Genomic DNA, 25,149 nt, shown 5'->3' with positions numbered 1-25,149 from the left:
TGTCACTGCATGGCAAGCGATTCCTGTCCAAACCTTGGCAAATCTCGTGAACAGCATGCCTCAACGTGTACGTGCTCTCCTGAATGCTCGTGGGGGTTACACGAAGTACTGAACTGTAATTTTACTGTCCGTAACCCCAGTCGTAATTTAACTTTTGTGTTTGTTAAAAAATTTTTTGGCTAATGTGCAAAATAAAGAGATACTTCTGGAAAACGCACAGAAGTTTAACACTACTGTCCATGAATTGAGTTCGATATCAGTTTACATCACTTTCAAGGATCAATTTATTTGTTTCGAAATGTCAAATGTGGTTTTTGTTTCTTTTAAAGGTCACATTAACAAAATCTAGAATAATTTCAACATAATTCCAATGAACTTTTGGTTCTAAGACATCTTGAAAAGTAAGTTCACCCCCACAAAAAAATATTCCATATTAAATGCCAAGTCTGTATATGGAAATGCTGTTGAATGCAGCGAATGAATGGGACGGCAACCTAGAGAGTAACCCAGTTTTAGAGAAGAGAGCAGAGAAGATAACTGAGAAGGAAGTTGAGGAAGCGATAAAAGCAATGAAGAGTAGAAAAGCGGGAGGGCCGACCGGAGTTGTGGGAGATATGCTGAAGGCAGTGGAAAGTTGGGGTGTGAAGAGAATGACAGAGATCTGTAATCTGGTGGTGAAAGAAGGCCGCATTCCAGTGGATTGGGAAATTAGTACCTTCGTCCCTCTATACAAGGGGAAAGGTGACCCTCTGAGGTCACCATGGGAGTTGTTGTATGCAGATTATCTGGTGTTGATTGCGGAAAGTATGGATGGACTGAAGGAGAAGATGAACAAGTGGAAGGAATGTATGGAGACAAAAGGTCTGAAGGTGAATATCGGAAAAACGAAGGTGATGGCAAGTGGTAAAGCATGTGGTGAGGTGGAAAGAACTGGGAAGTGACCGCACAGTGCAGGAAGGGTGTCGGAGTGAACTCCATTCAATGTACAATGTGCGCTCAATGGGTTCATCAAAAATGTAGTGGTCTGAGAGGATCATTAACCAGTGTGGCAGCTACATTCATCCGCTTCCGGTCCGGTCCGGAGAGGACGCTGGCGTCGCTTGCTCGCCGCTTCTCCGACTGGGCCATTGTCTTTAGCTTGCTTTTCTGGTGGTCGTGGCGGATTTTTGGCCATTGAGTCTGCCCTCTGCATGGTCCCGGCTCTGCTCCTAGCTCCGCCTGCCCGGCTCCTTCGCTGTTTCCTCGGACCCGCTCTCGTGGGTTGTGGCCATTGTTTGCAGCGGTGGTGGTGGCGGTTTGCCGCCGTGATCTTGATTAGCGGCGGCAGTCGTTTGCCGCTGCATTTGCCGCTTTGCCTCCTCAACCTTGGCCTCGTGTTCGTCTCTTCGCTCCTGTCTGCCCTCTGCTCGGTCCCGGCTCTGCTCCTGGCTTCACCTGCCCAGCTCCTTCGCTGTTTCCTCGGGCCCGCTCCCATGGGTTGTGGCCATTGTTTCGCTTCCTCAACCTTGGCCTCGTGCTCGTCTCTTCGCTCCTGCCTGGCATGGCTCTGCGGTGCTCCGCCGCAAGGCTTCTTCTGCTTGGTACCCGCTCCACCCCATCATGCATCTCTGCGGTCGGATCCAATGGACTCCTGCGACGGCCCAGGTACATTCACCATGGCTCCGATCGTAAGTTTGTTCATTTACAATCAGGTCACTCCATCCCCGTCCGCTGGTCGGCTCAGCGCACTCCCACTCATCGTCCCAGCGCACCTGGTCACAGCAACGCACACAATCGCACCTCCTGTCTGCGAACCCTGGCCAAATCACCTGAGTTCATCCCCGCCGTACAAAACAACATCAAGCTCACCCTGTTCAATACCCGGTCCCTCAACAACAAATCCCTCATCCTCAACGACGACATCCTGGAAAATAAACTGGACTTTCTCTGTCTCACTGAAACCTGGCAACAACCTCTGGACTACTTCGCACTCAACCTCACCACACCCAATGGATATTCCTACATCAATAAACCACGCTCGGAGGGCCGAGGTGGTGGAATTGCCGTTATTCACCGACAAGACATCAGGACCAGCCTCATCTCCATCGCATCTGCTCCATCATTTGAACACCTGGCTTTTAAACTCTCTGGTCACACACAGTCAGTCATGGCTGTTGTCTACCGCCCTCCCAAACCACACCCATCATTCCTGTCTGACTTCTCCTACTTTCTGACCCAGCTATGTTCCCTCTCCCCCTCAATCCTCCTCCTTGGTGATTTCAATATCCACATGGACTCCACGATAACCACTGATTTCACTGATTTACTCACCTGCTTTAACCTCACTCAACATGTCAACTTTCCTACCCATAACCATGGTCACATTTTGGACCTTGTCTGCTCTACTGGATTAATTTTGCACCATCTCTCTGGCTCCGTCCTCGCCCTCTCTGACCGCTTGGCCATCACTATGACCATCAACATCCCCACCCCAGCACCAAGGCATTATCGCACTATCAACTTCCGTGGGCTAGACGCTCTTTCGCCTGCCTCATTCTCATCCACCCTCTCTGAAGTAATGTCCACTTCTCCCTTCATTGACCTCCACAACCCTTCTGATCTCACTGACTACTACAACCACACTCTCTCCTCCTGCCTTGACTAACTTGTGCCTATAAGGACCAGAACAGTTTCTTTCACCCATTCTGCTCCCTGGTTTGCCCCTGGGCTCCGCCTGATGAAAGCTCGTGCTCGCCAACTTGAAAGACTCCGCAATAAAACAGGTCTCACAGTTCACTCCCAAGCCTGCAAGGACCACCTACAGCACTGCAGGGATGCCCTCTCCCACCCCCGCTCCGCCTACTACTCTCAGGTTGTCCACTCTGGCTCCGGAAACCCAGGGGCACTCTTCTCTACAATAAACAAACTCCTCAGCCCCCTGGACACCACCACCCAGTCATTCACGGTGGGTAGCTGCATCTCCTTCCTTTCATTCTTCCAACGCAAGGTTGAAAACGTCTACAGCGGCTTGACCACCGCCGCACCCGCTCCCCCTCAGACCGCCTGCCCCCCCTTATCCTGCCATCCCCTGTCTCAATTCTCCCCAATCTCACCTACTGACCTCTCTGAACTCCTCATAGGAATGAAAACTGCCACCTGCACTCTTGACCCCATCCCCTCCAGCTTTGTCAAGGCCTCCCTTCCTGCTCTCTCTCCACTTAACATTGCAACAATAAACTCCTCCGTCTACAGGCATCGTCCCACCATCCCTCAAAATTGCTGCTGTTACCCCCATTCTGAAAAAACCTGGACTAAACCCTGACACCCTAAACAACTTCAGACCCATCTCCAACCTACCCTTTCTGTCGAAAGTTTTGGAACGCGCTGTAGCCGCTCAACTCACACATCACCTCTCTGCCAATAACCTATATGAAACATTCCAATCCGGATTCCGCTCCAACCACAGTACTGAAACTGCTCTCCTCAAAATCACCAACGACCTTCTCCTCTCCTCTGACGCTGGCAACCTCAACATTCTCATCCTCCTCGACCTCAGCGCCGCCTTTGACACTATTGATCACACCATCCCCCTCACCCGACTTGAAACCACCTTTAATGTTACTGGCACTGCCCTCTCTTGGATTAAATCATACCTCTCTGACAGACGCCAGTTCATCTCCATCAATAACTGCAAATCCCCCACTGCTCCCCTCCCCCAAGGTGTCCCCCAAGGTTCAGTTCTTGGCCCCCTCCTCTTCATCCTTTACCTGTCCCCCGTCGGTCACTTAATCCGCCGTTATGGTCTCCAATTCCACTGCTTTGCCGATGACATCCAGCTTTTCATCTCCACCAAGTCCATCTCCACCGCCACCCACTCTATCCTGACAAACTGCATCACTGAAATAAAATCCTGGCTTCAAATCAACTTCCTCAAACATAACTATGATAAATCTGAAATAATCATCATTGGCCAAAAAACGCTCATAAAATCCACTAATAACTTTGCCCTCAACATCGACGGTATCCCAGTATCCACCTCCCCTCACATCCGGAATCTTGGCATAATCTTTGACCAAACCCTCTCCTTCGACAAATACACTAAACAGATCACAAAGACAGCCTTCTTTCACCTGAAAAACATCGCCCGTCTCCGTCCATCCCTCTCCTCCACGGCTGCAGAAACCCTCATCCACGCGTTCATCACCTCCCGTCTGGACTTCTGCAATAGCCTCCTCTATGGTTCACCCTCAACAATCACCAATAAACTCCAATACATTCAGAACTCCGCTGCCCGTCTACTGACCCATTCCCGGACCCGTGACCACATCACCCCCGTCCTTTACAAGCTTCACTGGCTCCCCACCCCAGAGAATCCAGTACAAAATCCTCCTCTTGACCTACAAAGCCCTCCATAACCTGGCCCCATCCTACCTGGCTGACCTCCTCTCCAGACACACTCCCAACCGCCGCAACCTCCGCTCTGCTGTTACCAACCTCCTGACCCCTGACCCCCCCCCCCCCCCCAATCCGGACCAAATTCAGATCCTGGGGGGACAGGGCCTTCTCCATCGCTGCTCCCACCCTATGGAACTCACTACCTCACACCATCAGAGACTCCTCCTCACTCACCACATTCAAAACATCACTCAAGACCAACCTGTTCAACACTGCATTCAACATTTAACCCACAGCATTTAACCCCTGACTATCTCTTCTCCTTCTCCCTCCTTTTTGCTTTAAATATTTCCCTATTGATTCTTGTTTTTTGCAATTGTTTTTGTGTTTTGCTATGCATTATGTTTTGCACTCTGTCAAAGCGTCTTTGGGCTCCCTGAAAAGCGCTATATAAAATAAATGCATTATTATTATTATTATTATTATTACATTCAAGTGTAAGGTGTGCACAGAGGGAGCTGCAGATGGAGGAAATGTTGAGTTGAATCTTGAAGACGGTGTGAAGCTGGAATGTGTGAAAACATTTTGTTACCTAGGAGACATGCTGAATGGAGAAAGTGGATCAGACTCGGCAACGGTTGCTAGAGTGAGATGTGCATGGAAGAAGTTTCGGGAACTGAGTGGCGTGCTGACGAGGAGGGGAGTGTTGTTGAAGCTGAAGGGAAAGGTGTATGCTGCATGTGTGAGAAGTGTTATGATTTATGGGAGCGAGACATGGGTAATGAACGTAGAGCAGCAACGAAGGCTGGAAAGGGTGGAAATGCGAATGGTTCGGTGGATGTGCGGAGTATCGTTGAGAGAGAGAGGAAGACAAATGATGAATTGTGAAAGATGATGGGAATCGAGCCTGTGATTGATGCTGTGAAGAGAAACAGTTTGAGATGGTTTGGTCATGTGTTGAGGAAGGATGAAAGTGACCGATTGAGAAGAGTGATGGAAATGAATGTAGAAGGAAGTAGAGGACGGGCAAGACCGAGAAAGACTTGGCTAAAGGTGATGGAAGAAGAAATGCGGGCAAGGGGGTTATAACAAGGGGAGATGCAGAAAATAGGGCAAAATGGAGAAGATTGTCATGGGGCCTGCAAGGCTAACCCCCGCTCTAGCAGGGAAAATGGCCTTAAAATGCATGTTGTTGTTTGTTGTTGGTCACAGTGAGGAACGAGAACATGCATACATTCATTCATCGCTTTCAAGTCTTAAAAAAAGAATATTATTGAATTTAAAAAACAACAACTCCACATCACTTTAAAAGTAAATAGCATCACAAAACCTCATACGTCACTAATATTAGCAGTTCTGGGTCTCATTAAAATGTTCATCTTAAACATTTTATCAAATTGCTGTTCAACAGCTTCTTCCTCGTTTTTCCCACCTGTGGAACCAACTTCCTCAGTCTGTTCAATCTCGTCTTTCCCTCCATGGCCTCAAGACAACTACTCACCACAATCTCAGGTGATTCCCCATCCATACTCATTATCTTTTCTACTTCCATCAACTCTACCCAAGCTAACCTCTTTCCAGCTTTCCAGGTAACCCTACCTCCTCTCCTTTTTTACCTGTGCCATGTCACAGGTCTACAAGGAATTTGCATTGCTGTTGTTGTTGGGGTTCTTGTTGGGGGTCGATTTTTGAAATGTGCACCCATTGGTCGGACAGCTGCCGGACCACACCCAGATATATTACTCGACTACACCCACCATAGCAGCGAGATGAAATGATATTGGCGCCATCTTGGTTTTCTGGTGGGCCTAACACATTGGGCCTGTAGGCCTCTGTTGATTATACACTGTCCGGCTTTGTTGCGTCAGATTTTCATTGGCTTTGTTTGGGTCGAGTGATAAATTATTAGTACCGGTAAGGTTTAATCAAGCTCATATGCACCGCCTCCCTAAAAAAAAGAGCATGATCACATTTAGCCAATTCCCTTGCTCTAAACCCATAAAGTGCTGGATTCACTTGGTTAGTAGGGCAGAATGCTTTTTTGTCATCAGCATTTTTTAGTCGAACAGCTCTGTAGGAGGATGGCAGCTGGGATGTTCATGCTGAGGCAGCTGGTGGAGAAGAGGTTGGAGATGCAAGGTGAAACAAGAAAGAGCAATTAGAGATTGTAGACCCCCGCCAGGACGTGTTTTTTGTGGGTTTTAAGGCTTTTGCGTTAAAACAAATATGGCGACCGAACTATGTGACCAATGACGTCATCTTTTTTTTTTTCTCCACCAATTTATCCATAGATGACGCTCAAGAAATTTCATCTTGATCGGATGAAGTTTTGTACTTGTCGAATTATGACGTCATCATTAACATACGTTATTCCCCATGTCGAGTTCTTTACAATGAGCTATGTCTCATTTTTTTCGATGCAGCGCTTTCGGAGATAGAGAGGTGCAAATTTTTTGGTTTTCAAAGATGTTTTTCTAATGCAGATAAAGCCAATTTTCGTTGCCTTGGTTTATTTACTTCACATGATATGTGAATTACTTGTTTATAAGACTTGAAAAGTCAGGCGAAAACCAAAAAATATATATTTATTATTAAAATTTTCACTTTTATTTCCTCTGCATTATGAGAGGGTACTTTGACCTCTGCTGCTGCGAACAAAAGATGCATTACCTCGTTTCCTCTGCATGGGTGGTGATCAAAATGTACCTTTGTTTCCTGAAAACAGTACCTTCAATTAATGATAGAAGATGTGTTGTTCAGTCTTCAAATGTACACAAGAGGCCTGTGCGGCATGTTCCAAGGCAAGGCGTTTTTGAGCAGGCCGAAACAAATGACGACCAAAACCACTGCGAGGGAGAGCGGGCTGACCAAGTATAAGCCTGTTTTTGTTTTAATTTAATAAATCTGTTAATTATCTTCAAAAGGGGTGTTTAAATGTATCCAAACACCTAGTTTTTATCCATTCACTCAGTTGGAGTTCCCTTCGTATGAATGCAAAGTTTTGGGCCACTAGCTTTCAAGCTTTTGGAGTTACGGAGAACGGACACACACACACACACACACACACACACACACACACACACACACACACACACACACACACACACACACACACACACACACACACACACACACACACCTCAAGAATGAAGTGAAAATATCCTGGAAACTGAGCACCACCAAAATTGTACCAGTGATTACTGGAGCAACAGGAATGAGAAAAAAAGAACCTGCAGAGATCTTTAAAAAAAACATCCCTGGGAATATTACCACAAGCAAATTGCAGTTGAAAGCTTTCCGGGGCTCGGTGACTATCCTCAAAAGAGCCCTCGGAACAAAACTGAGAATAATAAAACTTCATAAACTGGTCTAAGGTCTATGAATCATGATCCCTTACTGAAATGGTGGTGGATACCTCGAGACCTTGGAGGACTCCAGTAAAACTTCTGAAACCCACATATGGAGATAACAACCAACGACACACACACGCGAGCACGGGCACACACACACACTTTTGCCTTTCTCTTTTCAACAAACTCCTAAAATTCCTATCCTCAATTTTCTTCCCATTTCTTTACTCTTCCTCTACTCAAATTATTTCTCTCAATTTACCCTCTCCCCCAACCCTTCCCGAGACATTTTGTAATCTGTAAATGACGTCCAAAATAAAACTGCGTGGTCTCATTTTTGAGGCATTACTGTAAATACAAAAATAAAAATTTCCACGCAGGATTTTATACAACATGGAAGCCAAATAGGGTGCAAGCACTGCGGAATATAAAATATCAAGGTTCCAATGTTCTGTGTAACTAACATGCAGCCTGGAGGCATCCTCGGTACTGTTGTACACGTCTTCAAGGTAGGTTGGAATCACACTACGGTGCCAATAGAGGAAGCTGCAATCGGTCAGAGCATGCAACCTGTACGGGCAAACAACAAGGGTCTTTCACACCCATGAGCAGATGGGATAACTCTAGAGTGTTCAAGTATATAAATCAACTGAAATAAAATAGAGTTCACAGGTTGTAGAAGAAAAAAATTTTTTGGAGGTTTGCCACCATTGCTGCAGCGTTTTTTACACCACCTTATTTACAATGTTACATTAGTTCTTCCTGCTAGTTTGTGCCCTTTATGACATCGCTAAAAACATTAAGTTTCCTGTTTGGAATGATTTTTAATTTTGTTTGATTGCCAGACACGCATACAGAGTAAAACAATTATCTCACGCCTCTCCAACCATACACGGAGAGGATGAATTCAGAGCAAAATTACTGCAAAACTACAGGTTCGTTTTCCGATTCATGTTCAAAATACAACATTCAATTGAAATTTAGTTGTTCCTGATTATAAAGTGAGAGTTGTGGACAGACAGAAAGATAAACAGAAAGTGAACCAATTGCTTAACCCCACTTTTCCCTTCGCGTGCGCGGGGAAACAAAAATGCAAAACAAACTAGAAAGAGCAATCAGAGATTTCAGACCCTTGCCAGGATGTGTTTTCAGTGGTTTCTAAGGCTTTTGTGTTAAAACAAATATAGCGGCCGAACCACGTGATCGATGACGTCATCTTTTTTTTTAGTTATTCCACATGGAGTTTTTTTTACAATGAGCCATGTCTCAATTTTTTCTATGCAGTTCTTTCAGAGATATAGAGGTGTAATTTTTAAAAGTTTTTCCAAGATGGCGGCCGAACCACGTGACCAGATATCTTCTTTTTTTTTCCCACCAATTTATCCCGAGATGACGCTCAAGAAATTTTATCTTGATAGGATGAAGTTTTGTACTTGTCGAATTATGACATCATAATGGAGGCACCTATTACATCATCATTATCATATTTTATTCCCCATGGAGAGTTCTTTACAATGAGCCATGTCTCAATTTTTTCTATGCAGCGCTTTCGGAGATAGAGGTGCAAAGTTTTTCGGTTTTTCCAAGATGGCGGCCATACCACGTGGCGTATGACGTCATAATTATAATTTTAAAATTATACAGACCTGTGGAGGTGCACCTATGGTGAAAATTTCCTATCAATCGGACCAAGGGTTGCAGAGAAAAATCATATTTATTCTGTGTGGACAGACAAACAAACAGACAGACAGACAAAGACAAACAAACAAATGGACTCAAATGCAATACCCTCTCCTCAAGCGAGGGTAACTAGAACAGCATCCGGTAGAGCGCATACCTTAACCAGGTTGAACAATTTACATTTTATAATCCACTGACAAGCCCACTCTGGATCCGGACCTGAACCAAATTTAATCAGGTTGTTCCTGTCATGAACCAAATTCATATACAAAGTTTTTCCAAAACCCATCCACAACTTTGAGATATCAAGCTATAAATCGTTTTTGGCCCCATCTTGCAATGGTGAAAAATCACTTTAAAAATCATAGTATCCGGATGCGGATTTTCAATAAAATCAAATGAATTCGTCCTTGTCAAACACACAACCTGTCCACAAAGGACAGGTTCGTAATTGATCATCATCATCAAAGGACAGGTTCGTTCGTAATTCAATGTCATCTGAATCAGTTCGTAATGATTTGAGATACCCTGCTCACAGACAGACAGACAAACTAGAGGTTCCAGGGAACCTGAACTCCACTGGTATGCATAGAATATGCATAATAGAACCACAAACTGGATTTGGCATTTAATATGGAATATTTTTTTTGTGGGGGTGAACTTACTTTTCAAGATGAGTTAGAACCAAAAGTTCATTGGAATTATGTTGAAATTATTCTAGATTTTGTTAATGTGACCTTTAAAAGAAACAAAAACCACATTTGACATTTCGAAGCAAATAAATTGATCCTTGAAAGTGATGTAAACTGATATCGAGCTCAATTCACGGACAGTACTGTGTTAAACTTCTGTACGTTTTCCAGAAGTATCTCTTTATTTTGCACATTAGCCAAAAAAAATTTCAACAAAAACAAAAGCTAAATTATGACTGGGATTACGGACAGTAAAATTACAGTTCAGTACTTCGTGTAACCCCCACGAGCATTCAGGAGAGCACGTACACGTCGAGGCATGCTGTTCACGAGATTTGCCAAGGTTTGGACAGGAATTGCTTGCCATGCAGTGACAATAGCCTGCTGCAATTCACGCACAGAGGCAGGCTGCTGGTTCAAGTTGTCGATTTGACACGTTAATTCTGCCCACAAGTTCTCTATCGGATTCATATCCGGGGACATGACAGGCCACCCCATATGCTCTACACCACGGTCAGCAAGAAAGTGTTGGATCATGCGAGCATGATGAGGCCGTGCCTTGTCATCTTGGAAGATAAAGTTTCCTCGAAAGGCTGCACGAGCAAATGGAAGCAATGTTTCTTCCAGAATGGCCCTGTACTTGAACTGGTTCAGGTTTCCATTCAGAACAACCAGGTCAGTTTTGCCCCTTGCATGAAAAGCAGCCTGTTACGTGGTCCTCCCGGTAACTACCTGGTCTTGGTGACCCCCGGACCGTGGGAGGGACCCCGCCAGAAAGATATATGGTTTATACGCTTTCGTAACGCAATCAATAGGAATTCCGGTCAAGAAGAAACCCCACACCAAGGATCCGGAATAATCAATAATATATTCACTGAGCAATCAACAACCATCAACAATGCACAATCAATATTACAACCATGTGAACTCATCTACACAAACTCTAAGATGGCCATCTTAATCTTATACATTCCTCACGTGAGCCCCACTCCTGACTCCCTCCGTGGTCAATGTCTCTCCTCTCCGCACACGGGCGGTTGAACGAGCCCCGGGCGGACGTGCTCTAAACGTGCCGTCTCGGACTGGGGCCGCGGCTGCAGCGCACCTCCTTGCCAAGCCACGGGGCAAACCCAGCGCGGCGTCCAACGTGCGTGAGGCCCCAAGTGCGATCCTTACGCGTCCTTGTAGATGGGCAAAAAACCCAGCGCGGCTTCCGACGCGAGCGAGGCCCAACGTGCGGACCCGTACGCGTCTTTGTAGACGGGGCAAAACCCAGCGCGGCTTCCGACGCGAGCGAGGCCCAACGTGCGGACCCGTACGCGTCTTTGTAGACGGGGCAAACTGTCCCGGACGCTTGGTTTCGTGCACGAACTCACGGTGACTGGACGTGTCAAAAGGTATTTACCGCCCAGGTAACTCCTCTCGCCAGACGTTTCGCAACGGCGCGTTTTCCGCGCAGCGTAAGGTCGATTCCACCTTCTCGTCGTCGCGGGGCGAGGAAGAAGAAGCACCGTCCTTTTCTCTCCTCGTGTCTTTTCTTCTTCCGTTTCCGGCCACTTCCGTTTCCGGCCACTGGTTCCGAAGGGCTCCTGACCCTCCCATCACAACAACCCTTAATATAATACACACGGATAAGCAACCTGAATGGTAATTTACATACATTCACCTAAATATGTAACACTCCCCCCCTTCAAGAAAGAAAGTTTGAACCCAGCGAAAACTTTCTTTGCCGGCCAATTTGGAGAAACAAACCAGATCACTCAACCCCCCCACATTATCAGTTCCCCCCGGGCACAGTTATCACTTAAAAATAAAGCCAGTTAAGCCACTCGATAGCACTTTTCCGGGAGGCCAAGCCGAGTATTCACTACATGGATGCCTTTAGGAACGCGGAGTTCACGGTTAGTCCGTGCAGGAAAGTTCTCTACATGGGCGCCTTGAGGAACGTGGAGTTCACGGTTAGTCCGTGCAGGAAAGTTCTCTACATGGGCGCCTTTAGGAACGGCGTTCACGGTTAATTCGTGTAGGAATCTTGGCTCGGCGGCTCCGCCGCCTTCAGTGCTTCAACTTCTCAGAACGTCCCTAATAATTAGGGTGGGACCACTGGTCCCTGTAGTCCCCTGAATACCGGTCTTCTTCTCGGCCACTACTTTGCCAATTCTTCCTTCGGGAGCGGCCGTAACTCAGGGAGCCTCCATAATAATATTGACTGCGGCCACCACCAAAACTACCGCCCAGTTGTCCTCTCCTGTAGACCTCTCGACGCCTACGAAATGCCTTCCCTACTGTTATGGTCCGACCCTCCAAATCCTTGCCATTCCAATTCTTCTCTGCCTCTCTGGCGTCTTTTGTGCTGGCAAACGTGACAAAGCCGAACCCTCTTGACTGTTGCGTTTCCCAGTCTCTTACCAACCGCACTTCCACCAGCGGCCCATATCTGTTGAAGACAGAGGTCAGAACTTCTTCCTCTGTTTTGAAGTTCAGTCCCCCTACAAATAACTTGGCACTTTTGTCCCCATCCCGAGCTGGTGTGGTGTTATTTTCCCTGCTGGGCTCTTTATCAACCCTCAGGTTACCATAAACTTGACCCCCGGCCAAATCATTCCCGAGAACCACAGATACACCCTCTACAGGAAACGTGGCTTGTAAACCGACGGTGACCGGTCCTGACACCAACTCGGACTCCAACTGGATGACCTGAAGGGGAGCACTAACACCGCCCCCGATCCCCTGTAAACGAACACTATCCCTCGTTGCCGTCTCCTCGGACCATGGCAAAATGCCTTCAAGCATTAAAGATTGATGGGCCCCTGTGTCTCTCAATATCCTAACCGGTCTCCGGTTAGTCGAGGCTCCATCCAGTGACACAAACCCCTCGGAAATAAATGGTTGGTAACCCTCTTGATGGCGATTTCTTACGCTAGCCATCGCATTCGGAGTTGTAATAGTCGGACTCCGCTCTGGGTTGTCCCTTTTCATGAGGTAACAACTGGACATCAAGTGTCCAGGTTTTTTGCAAAACGCGCAAGTAGGCCCGGAGGAAAAACTCGGGGTCTGCCTCGGGCCCCCCGAACTATAAGTTTGTCTTGGGCCCGCATCCCTCTGATTTCGAACCGGTGGGGTATCATAGTTGTCCCCATAATCATCTCGAGGCCGCCGCCATGTATGGTCGTTCTCCGCACCTGCTGTTCCCCACCTCCCCTGCGGAGATCTAGGCGAGGAGTTAGGTTCGTGGACCCCTATTCGGTGGGTTAAGGCATAATCATCTGCCATGGTGGCTGCGTCCCACAACTTTGGTACCTTCTTTTCCTGCAGGTACACTTTGATGTCCTCGTGGACACACTGCTGGAATTCCTCCACCAGGATCAAGTCCCGCAATGTCTCGAAGTCTTTCCCGACTCCTTTTGACTCACACCACCGATCAAACATGTTTTCTTTCACTCTGGCAAACTCCACATGGGTCTCACTCTCCCTCTTCCTGGCATTCCTGAATTTTTGCCTGTAAGCTTCCGGAACCAACTCATAGGCCTTGAGGATGTGCTTCTTCAGTACCTCATAATCTGCACATTGGTCCATTGGTAGCGCCGAATAAATTTCCTGAGCTTTCCCCACCAGCACACTTTGTACGAGTATGGTCCAGGCCTCCTCCGGCCAGTTTAATTGTCGAGCCACTTTCTCAAAGTGTGGGAAGAATTTCGCGACTTCCTTTTCACTGAACGGTGGAACCAGCCTCACATGTCTGCCCACATCCCAGGTTTTCTGGTGAGGTGTCGACCCCGTCAGCAAGGGTGGTGCCTCTCCCCGTTCTCTCATTAACTCCAGCTCCTTGAACTTGATTTCCCGCTGAAGCTCCATGTCACGTTCCTTTAATTCCCTTTCCGCTTTTCTCTCCTCTGCTTCGAGGTCCCTTGCAGCTCTCCTTTCCTCTGCTTGTTCCTTTTCTCTTCTTTCCTGGAGTTCTCTTTCCACTCTCCTTTCCTCTGCTTGTTTCTCTTCCCTCCTCGCTTCTGCTTTCCTTTCTTCTTCTTTTAACCTTTCCTGGAGTTCTCGTTCCACTCTCCTTTCCTCTGCTTGCTTCTCTTCTCTCCTCTCCTCTGCTTTCCTTTCTTCTTCTGCTCTTTCCTTTTCTGCTTTCCTTTCTTCTTCTGCTCTTTCCTTTTCTGCTTTCCTTTCTTCTTCTGCTCTTTCCTTTTCTGCTTTCCTTTCTTCTTCTGCTCTTTCCTTTTCTGCTTTCCTTTCTTCTTCTGCTCTTTCCTTTTCTGCTTTCCTTTCTTCTTCTTTGATCCGTTCCTGGCTCCGTAATTGCAACTCCAGTTTCCGGAGCTCCACGTCTTCTGGCTCTTCGGGTAGCCACTCCCAGGCTAACTCGTCCCATGTTCCTAATCCCACCATAGATTGTATCACCGTGGCCTGCAACTCTGCCTTCCTCAAATTAGTTCGGACCTCCAAGTTAAAATGTTTGGCCAATTTCAAGAGATCCGACTTTAGCAATGCTCGGAACTGTGCCTCACTCGGGGTTACCCCAAAGTTCTGTGCCACAAACGCCATGGTGCCTATCGTTAACACCTGTTAACCTTCACCCCAAGACTTTCCCCAATTTCTCTCAAAAAAAAATATTACCAATTAATAATTAATTAATAAATTTTAATTACCAAAAATATTATTATTTTATTATTTTATACACTTTTAGATCCCGGACGTAGACCCAATTGCGAAACCGCAAATCGTAATTTGGACGAGCCCCCAATTCTGTTACGTGGTCCTCCCGGTAACTACCTGGTCTTGGTGACCCCCGGACCGTGGGAGGGACCCCGCCAGAAAGATATATGGTTTATACGCTTTCGTAACGCAATCAATAGGAATTCCGGTCAAGAAGAAACCCCACACCAAGGATCCGGAATAATCAATAATATATTCACTGAGCAATCAACAACCATCAACAATGCACAATCAATATTACAACCATGTGAACTCATCTACACAAACTCTAAGATGGCCATCTTAATCTTATACATTCCTCACGTGAGCCCCACTCCTGACTCCCTCCGTGGTCAATGTCTCTCCTCTCCGCACACGGGCGGTTGAACGAGCCCCGGGCGGACGTGCTCTAAACGTGCCGTCTCGGACTGGGGCCGCGGCTGCAGCGCACCTCCTTGCCAAGCCACGGGGCAAACCCAGCGCGGCGTCCAACGTGCGTGAGGCCCCAAGTGCGATCCTTACGCGTCCTTGTAGATGGGCAAAAAACCCAGCGCGGCTTCCGACGCGAGCGAGGCCCAACGTGCGGACCCGTACGCGTCTTTGTAGACGGGGCAAAACCCAGCGCGGCTTCCGACGCGAGCGAGGCCCAACGTGCGGACCCGTACGCGTCTTTGTAGACGGGGCAAACTGTCCCGGACGCTTGGTTTCGTGCACGAACTCACGGTGACTGGACGTGTCAAAAGGTATTTACCGCCCAGGTAACTCCTCTCGCCAGACGTTTCGCAACGGCGCGTTTTCCGCGCAGCGTAAGGTCGATTCCACCTTCTCGTCGTCGCGGGGCGAGGAAGAAGAAGCACCGTCCTTTTCTCTCCTCGTGTCTTTTCTTCTTCCGTTTCCGGCCACTTCCGTTTCCGGCCACTGGTTCCGAAGGGCTCCTGACCCTCCCATCACAACAACCCTTAATATAATACACACGGATAAGCAACCTGAATGGTAATTTACATACATTCACCTAAATATGTAACACAGCCCAAACGGTCACCCCACCACCTCCAGCTTGGACTCTTGGGCACTATACAATCTTCGTTGTGGGCTTCATGCACTTGTCTGCGCACTCGGATGCGGCCATCTTGACGATAGACCAGAAATCTAGACTCGTCACTGAAGGTCACGTGATTCCAGTGTCCTGGCTGCCATTGACGGTGCTCTCTGGCCCACTGCAATCGGCGCTGGCTGTGGTGTCTGGTCAGGCATGGCTTTCTCAGAGGACGCCTGGCACGATAGTCTGCTTGAACCAGTCATTGGTTGACTCGCCTTCTGGATACAGGCACATTTGTCAGTTGCTGCCACTCAGCCCTAAGCCGATTAGCTGACTTGGTACGGCCATTGCAGACTAACCGGTGCAGCTGGCGATCATCTCATCTCTCCTTGTGGTTCTGCGTGGACGTCCTGGCCTCGGTATTGGAGTAGGGACACCCCTCTGAGCATTTCGTTTCAGGATCTTTGACACCTAACCTTGAGTGATGCCATACTGCCGAGCAATAGCACACCGTTTCATGCCAGATTTTTGTAAAGCCACCACGCCATGACAAACAGCATTGTCAAGTTGACGGACTATCTCCAGAGGAAGCGGCAATAACTTTTGTAGACGTGCAGCAGTTGCTTTCCACTAATACAGAACGCAACAACACTTATATACCCGATTGTGAAGCCAATCGTCAAATGTACCTGTCCTTACATTTTGTCACGCCACCTGTGATATAATCCTGTTATTGACTTCTTGCTGCGAAAGACAATCAGTGACATGGTTCTTTCAACAAAGACATCACCGAAGGGTAAAAGAAACTCACCAGATTGATATACTGAGTTCAGAAAGTAAACCCATCAAGAAAAAAAATAAATCCATATTAAATGCCAAGTCTGTATATAGTTTATATGTGCGTTTGTATGTATGTTTTCAAATATCTTTAAGTGGCAAAAGGCACAAATTTCATCAAATTTGATAAGTATTTGTGACTTTTAGAGCTTGGACGTCGTCCAAACTGATGTTTATGGGTCAAGTCATGTCATAGGTCACGACAAGGTCATTTTTCGGACTTCGTCAAAACCCGTAATATATGTGTTGAGGTTTGTTACATACTGTCTACACACCAAGTTTCAGCCTTCTAGCTGCATTAGGAAGTACCAGATTGACAAAAATTGATTTTTCAATATGGCCGCCCTGCCACGGCCATTTTCGGGCGTGCAACGCCCAAATCCAATCCCAAACTAGTTTATGTCTTAAAGATGCTGCATGACAAGTTTCATCAAATTTAATCAATATTTGTGACTTTTAGAGCGTAGACGTCGAATTGTTTACAGACGACAGACAGACAGACGACGGACACTGGGTGTCGACAAAAACTCAGCTGGACATAGTCCAGTTGAGTTAACAAACAGGGATGAATACATAAGCTCCGTCTACCTTCGGTGGATATCAAAAGGTATATCAATGTCGAGTATATCAAAAGGAACCTTTCTCGCAGATCACAGACAAGGTCCAGTTTCTTCAGCACCAGCTGCACAGACTGCAACTCGTCGTCACGGAAAGTTTTCTGAGGAAAGAAACAATAACACGACTTATAATAAGTTCAATCCTGCAAACACAAACCCATTTGAAAACCTGAAAACTCCCAACTGAAAGTTTACAAATGCCTTTAACATTTCAAAGTAACACACATAAAAAATAAACGTGCAAAATAACCTATTTAACATCTGTCTACTAGTTTTACAAAGAACACAACAGAGAAATTAAATGAAATTACAAGTGCAAACAAACATGATCATTCATTCGGTTTTAAAATGTGATCGATTTGTTAAGAGGCGCTACTGTGGCCTCGGCACATAATAAAGACAAAGGTACATACAACAACGAAGGCTGGAAAGGGTGGAAATGCGAATGGTTCGGTGGATGTGCGCAGTATCCTTGAGAGAGAGGAAGACAAATGATGAATTGCGAAAGATGATGGGAATAGAGCCTGTGATTGATGCTGTGAAGAGGAACAGGTTGAGATGGTTTGGTCATGTGTTGAGGAAGGATGAAAGTGACTGGTTGAGAAGAGTGATGGAAATGAATGCAGAAGGAAGTAGAGGACGGGGAAGACTGAGAAAGACTTGGCTAAAGATGGTGGAAGAAGAAATGCGGGCAAGGGGGTTAACAAGGAGAGATGCAGAAAATAGGGCTAAATGGAGAAGATTGTCATGGGGACCGCAAGGCTACCCCCGCTCTAGCAGGGAAAATGGCCTTAAAATGCATGTTGTTGTTGTACGTACAACAATTATACATCTTTGAGGATTACGCCACGACACACCGGAGTGAGCGATACAATATTACTGCTCCAAAATGAAAAATAAATCAACATTAAGGTGTGTACCCCGGTTTAGAATAGGTACACCGTGTCCCTGCGTGTCGTAAGAGGCGACTCAAAGGGTTGGCGTCAGGAAGGGCATCCGGCCATAAAAACATTGCCTCAAAAATAGAACCATGACAATTTGGAGAAGATTGTCATGGGGACCGCAAGGCTAACCCCCGCTCTTGCAGGGAAAATGGCCTTAAAATGCCTGTTGTGTTGTTGTATTAAGGTAGGCCACCACTAAACTTGGTGGTGCCACAGGTGAGGACTCAAGGCTGGCATCCCAGAAGTTCTGGATCCCAATCCAGCTGAAAGGAATGGTATTAAAGGATGTACATTTTGAGCTTCTGAAACTTGAACTAGTCTCAGGAGAATTGGTATGCAACTTGTGGATTGTCAAAAAAAACAAAAAAACACCTGGGTTGTTAATGACCTCCATTCAAGGACGAGGTAATTTGCCTGCCTCACTTGCCTCATCTGGTCGATGTGAAACGCCAGTCCAGACTTTGTGATCGACTCTTAATTCCCTCGAGGCAATTTTGGATAGCACTAAAATGCCCTTGGGGAAACTTTAGATTGGGAGAAAGGCAGCACTGAATGAAAATGAATGAATGATCGTTTTAAGGCCATTTTTCCCCGCTTAGAGTGGGGGTTAGCCTTGCGGGCCCCATGACAATCATGGTTCCCTGTTTGAGGCAATGTTTTTATGGCCGGATGCCCTTCCTGACGCCAACCCTTAGTCGCCTCTTACGATGCGCAGGGATAAGAAGGCAGCACTGCCCCCAAAATAAAAAAAAGACTAAATACTTCCTGCCACAGCAATGCTCAAAACGACATTTGGTTTTTACTCATTCGCATACACACAAGCAATGTTTTCACCAGCATTCATCAATGTCCATGTCAATTTCCTTGGTGTTGTATCGTGTTAAAGATCCCACGGCATCCTTTGTGAAGAGGCGAGCTATTGCCGGCACCCTGAACAATTTTTTTTTCCTACTATAACCGACAGGGGCACTGCATCAGCAGCACCCGTGAAACTCCAGGAAATGATGCTACCTGTGCTGCATAGAAGAAAGAGAAAGCATAAACAGCAAATGACTTCCCGTGTTCGTTTCTGTAACTGGAGCTGCCGTACCATCTGTGTTCCCACATTCAGAGCAAGCGAGATGATCAGGCGTCGCTCTTTGGTTCCTGGTCCGTTGAGCGCATTCTCGGCGAGCAACAGAGCAGACAGCACATCCAGCCGCTGTTCACTGTACTTCTTATCAGATACCACACGTTTCTGACAAAGCAGAGAACACAGACATTAGAAACGCACTCGATGAAGCTACTTTCTCCATTTTTGGCACAAGAAAATAAAAAAAATTGTGCTTACAACAAAGGATCGATATCAATCATCTACCTCATTCTCTTGAAAGCCATAGATATGATTTTACGTAATGACGGTCCCGTAGAATCGCACTTGCAAAAGGCTGGCGGTTGAATCCCATTCATAAAACATGGGCAAGGCAAACCACTGGCCCACCACTTGGAACATGACATTCAACTCCAGCAAATCACAGGCCCACTCCACAAAGATTGGCAATCTAGTTATTAAATCCACTTATCTGGACAACCAGTGCAAGAGGTACAGTTCATGAAACTCCTTATTTGTTTATTATTAAACTTATTAAACTCCTTATTCTTGCTCAATGGAATACTGTTCCCCTCTCTGGGCCGGTGCTCCTGCCTCACACCTACCTCGTCTTCACGCTGTTGAAGCCAAAGCTTTCAGAATCATTGGAATCTCCCGCGATGAAGCTAACTCCGAGGGCCTTTCACTCACTCACCGCAGGCAGGTTGGTGGTCTTTCCGTCTTCTACCGACTGCTCTCTGGCCTTGCTCCCCCAGCTCTCTCTGTGCTCTGTCCCCCAAATATTCCTACAGGTCACACAAGATCTGCCAGCAACCCTCTTATCGTTATACTGCCAAAATCAAGACTCTGCTCACCTTCACTCCTTCATTCCTCTTTTCTCCCTCCTCTGGAACAAACTCCCACACTCCCTTCAATCCCACCCCTCCCTCCAGGTCTTTAAAACAGCTGTTCACCACCATCTCTTATCTTCCCCCATCCAAAACCTTGATCTTTTCTACCCCCGCTAATTCACCCCAGATACACTTTTTTGAAATTCCAACTTCTTTCCTGGAAGCCCTTGCAGTGTTCATATGTTTTATACCTCTCCCACCTCCCCACCAAGTCCTCTCCCTCCCACATTTCTCTCGATGTCCCTGCTCTCAAATGTTGTGTTTGTGTCCTTCCCCCTCTCTCCCCATCTTGTCTACTGCTCCCCTTATTTTGTGTTTTATGTGTCGGTTTGACTTTTTGTGTGATTAATGTTAGCTCTTTCACGAGCCTCGATCTTGTATCCCCAAAAAAATTAAAAAAATCCTGACTATGTGCCATAGCTTTCGTGGGAAGGCCAAACTCACCCAACTGGCATCAACTCTGGAATGCAGGCATTGCGGGAGCCACACAAAACTCACCATGGAGTACAAGGCTTTCATACAAAGCTCCATGCAGTATGGCTCGCTGCCCTATGCTGCAAAAATGTTGCTTCCGACCTCGATCTTAAGGGGTATAAAAACAATGCCTTCAACACCACTAGAATCACAAGACAGGAAGCGGATGTGCAAAGATCATAAACTCTCGCACTTGGCAGGCTCCCCATTTTATACAATCTTACCTCTGGCCTTGGGCCTACTGCGCCCCCCTACCTCTGCCAGCCCCAAACACCACAGGTCAAACACGCTCCTCAAGAGGCCCTCACATGCTCGGCCTCCAAAAGTCCAGGCTGGTTGCTCATCTGCATTGATTCGGTGCCTTATTCTCCCGATTGTGCAGTGGTTTCCCTGTGTCCTTTGTCTCGTCTTCCTCACTTCAGTCTTTCAAATTTGCTGCTCATCATTACCTCATGGACTCGTGCACAATCACGATCTCTTCTACACACACCGCTTCTTTCCTATTCCTTCCTTCTCTGGGCCATCGTTACGTTTTTGTGTTGTTCATTTTTTCCTCCCTGTGCATGTCTACCCGTAACCTCCCCTAATACCCCTCGGTAGTTTGTAGAGCTGCTGTTACTTGTACGTTTGCTTCTTCAATATTCTGGGCACTTGTATAGAAAAAAAAGAAAAAAATGACAGACAAAACATTTTTAAAAAGAGTCCAATCATTAATATTATTTTACACCACAGGCCATACGTTTAAATACCTTTGCCACAGAGATTATGCACAGGGCCTGATACTGCAAGTACTGGGCAATGTGTGAGATGGATTCTGCCACCAGCATGCTTCGAGAGTGGAAAGTGAACTGTATGGCCTGCGTCCGGAAAAGGTGCCGAGGTAAGTCATACATCAAGGTTTTCTTAAATAAAAATTAAAAGTAGATATATGGCTAGACAATTGACTTGTATACACAAAGAAGGGTGAGCAGGGGAACTGGAAAGATAAAAAGTGTGGGAAAAGGGGTGATAGAAGGGACAGGACGTTTGGAGGAAATACGAGTCATTCATTCATGAACGGGCAGCAACTGGCTGTTGGTTACATCATTTCTGGATATATATATATTTTTTGTATACAGAATCGAGGCTCGTGTAAGAGCAAACACATTGAACATGAAAACATGCACAGACACATAAAACATGCAATGAAGGAAACGGGAGAAAAGAGGGGGGAGGAGGGAAACACACAAGCACAACAACAGAAGAGAACAGGGACGTCGGTAGATCTGTGGAAGGGGGAGGGCTGGGGGAGGAGGGAGGGGTACACGGTATTAAGCAAATTAACACTTCTAGGAATTTCAGGAAAGAAGTTGGGGATTTAAAGAGGCGGATTTGGGGTGTTTTAACGGGGGTAGAAAAGATCAAGGTTTTGGATGGGGGAAGATAAGAGATGGTGATGAACAGCTGTTTTAAAGACCTGGAGGGTGGAGTGGGATTGAAGGGAGTGGGGGAGTTTGTTCCAGAGGCGGGAGAAAAGAGGAATTGAAAGAGTGAAGGTGAGCAGAAAGTCTTGATTTTGGCAGTTTCACCATAAGAGGGTTGCTGGCAGATCTTGTGCATCCTGCAGGAATATTTGGGGGACACAGCAGAGACAGAGCAGGGGGAGCAAGGCTGGAGATGAGTCGGTAGAAGACAGAAAGACCACCTACCTGCCTGTGGTGAGAGAGAGAAAGGTCCTCATAATCAGCTTCATCGTGGGAGATTCCAATGATTCTGAAAGCTTTGGTTTCTACAGCGTGAAGCCGAGCTAGGTGTGAGGCAGGAGCACCAGCCCAGAGGGGTGAGCAGAACTCCATCAAGCTGCGAATGAAATCTTTGTATGTGGTGAGGAGCTCAGGTGTGCCCAGAAAGGACTTCGCATGATGGAGGATGCCCAGACGGCGAATGGCTTTGGAGACCAGCTTGGAAATGTGGTTTTCCCAGGAAATATCATGGCAGATAGTGAGACCCAAAAGCTTGAGCGACAGAACTTCTTCAAGAGGATTGTTGAGAAAGCAGATGGGAGGGTTGTCCAGTCGGTCTTTTTGGAGAGACAAAGTGAGAGTGTGAGATTTGTCAGGATTGAAAGACATGTTCCACTTGTTTGACCAGTTTGTGATATTGTCCAGGTCTGCAGAGAGTGAAGCGGCTGCTGCCTGCCGATCTGAAGGTTGGGATATGGAGCGGCAGAGAGTGGAGTCATCAGCAAAGAGATAGAGAGGATTTTTCAGAGTCGGAGAGATCATTGATGAAGACCAGAAAAAGCACAGGGCCCAGAACACTGCCTTGAGGAACTCCAGCCTGAACAGGAAGGGGATATGCAAGAATTCCATTCAGGGCCCCACATTGACTGCGACCAGAAAGGAAGTCTGCAAGCCATGCGTCGAGGTTTCCATGGATACCATAGGAGGAGAGTTTGGAGAGCAGGGCGGGGTGCCAGACCGTATCGAGGGCACGAGATATGTCAAGGGAGACGGCTCTGATTTCCTGTTTGGCATTGAGGACCTCCATCCAATGTGATACGAGACAATGTCACAAATGCAGTACCCCGATAGGTTACGGCAGGAATTTAGAATTTGGTCAAGGGCCTGATTACATTTGCAAACTCATCCAATTCATTCAAAGCATTAGGGGAACCGTTTATGCTTAGGTTTGGAATAGAACCAAAACTTGACAACTGAAACACAAGTGTGCCATTTTTGTCCAAAATAAGAGTCCAAAAAGTCATCCCTCAGTGGTCCTCAGCTCCTTACAGTACACGAGTCAATTGTGGGGCCTCGTGCAGTTTGGGCCAGAGGCCCAACATCAATTCTGACACTTATTGGCACTATGAATGCCAAAAACTACCTGATACTCAGGGCACAGCCATCACTCACCGCTAGCAGATTGCAGGCCTCTCTATTCACCTGTCAAGCACACAGACACACACAGACACACACAGACACACACACACACACACACACACACACACACACACACACACACACACACACACACACACACACACACACACGACTCTATTCTGGTCTTACACCAGAAGTAATTTCATTCATTCATTCATCCAACTCGAGACATGCTCGATCAGACATGATCATTGGCCAACACACTCCTTGTTTATCTATGAGCTCAAACGCACATGACATTAATCACCATATAATCAAATGCTGTTTCTTCTCAGCTTTTCTACTCTTCGCACAATTCTTACATCTACTCAACCTCCCTTTTCTACTGTATCTGTGCTGCCTTTGTCTTGCAGCTTTTCCAAGCGACTAGATATCTGCATTTCAAAAGAAACCAAATAAAAAGGGGAAAAAACAATGGGGCTTCTGGAGCATATAGGGGAAAAGAGAAGGAATTCAACCACTTTTACATACATGTTATCTGGATGTACATATACATAAAGTACAATATCAAGGTAATTCAGCATGCAGTTGGTAGATCATAATAAATACAGATATATAGATCGATAGATAGATAGGTACTGTCGGACCCTGACATTCACAGTTTTGCTATTTGCGGTTAACAAAATGCTTCTACATTCACAGCCCTGTGCCCCGCGTATTCGCGGTTTTTTTGCAGGTGCAAAAAACATTTTTGATCGGGAACTGCGAGTGATTATTTAATTATATATCTGTTGTTAAGTCTTGTGATTCCTTTAGTGCGATTCTAAATGCTGTCCTGTCTCCTAACAACCATTGAAAATGGTTTAAAATACCTTTATTCTGTGTAATATCCTGATTTATTGATAAGGCCCAGGCCGTGAGGCATGATCTCGCAAGATCACAGTCGATCCCATCTGATCAGGAAGTGCATATGGTCATTCACAAAAAAACGTGAACAAACCACAAACATGGACCAGGAACCTAGCGATACATTACAGTCCACACACGATTAAAGCATGCTCCCAAAAGTGCATCTTGATCCCGGAAATAGTCGCCATTTTAACTGCTCGGAGTTTAAGCTTGAAGGATTATACGGTATTCTGTATTATCTTACAAAGATAGACCTCGAGTTTAAATTGCATATCTTTTTACGCCCTGGCACCGCAGTTCTTGTGCTGGAATTTAATTTTATTTTAGATCCAAAATAAAAGTTCATTTTTACTTGCTTGGTAAAAATCCGGCACATTGAACCAGTAGTCAGGTTCACTATGTTAACAAATATAATTTTGTTCAAAAATTTAGGAGATTAGCAACCCTGTACATTTTTGGAATCATCAGAGCATGGAGAATCCGAAAATCAATGTTGGCATTTGCACAGACACCTGCATGGCCGCCATTTTGGATTTTGAAAATGGCCGCCATAAAAAACATATTTTGTACTATCTCGGCTTCTTGTCAACCTAGAAACTTAATTAAATATGCTAATCCTATGTTTTCTGGGTCAAGGAATCCAATAAAGACCTCAAAATAGTGCCCAGGATTATAGAAAAGCAACAAACAAAGG

General features: G+C 46.2%; 1 protein-coding gene across 1 annotated transcript in view; it reads right to left on the bottom strand.

The window, feature by feature from the left end:
• Window positions 1-25,149, bottom strand: part of WASHC4 (WASH complex subunit 4) — a 124,264-nt gene that overhangs the window by 45,643 nt on the left and 53,472 nt on the right. Inside the window, exons 16-19 of the mRNA XM_068131439.2 lie at window positions 21,435-21,542; window positions 19,322-19,468; window positions 17,309-17,388; window positions 8,189-8,294 (exon numbers count right to left, since the gene is read on the bottom strand). Of these exons, the coding sequence (XP_067987540.2) occupies window positions 8,189-8,294; window positions 17,309-17,388; window positions 19,322-19,468; window positions 21,435-21,542 (441 nt within the window). The remainder of the gene's footprint in view (window positions 1-8,188; window positions 8,295-17,308; window positions 17,389-19,321; window positions 19,469-21,434; window positions 21,543-25,149) is intronic.

This window comes from Myxine glutinosa, chromosome 11 (assembly GCF_964187855.1).
Source record: "Myxine glutinosa chromosome 11, kmMyxGlut1.1, whole genome shotgun sequence".
NCBI lineage: Eukaryota > Metazoa > Chordata > Myxini > Myxiniformes > Myxinidae > Myxine > Myxine glutinosa.
The sequence above is the reverse complement of the archived record's forward strand: the minus strand, read 5'-3'. Positions and strand labels throughout refer to the sequence as shown.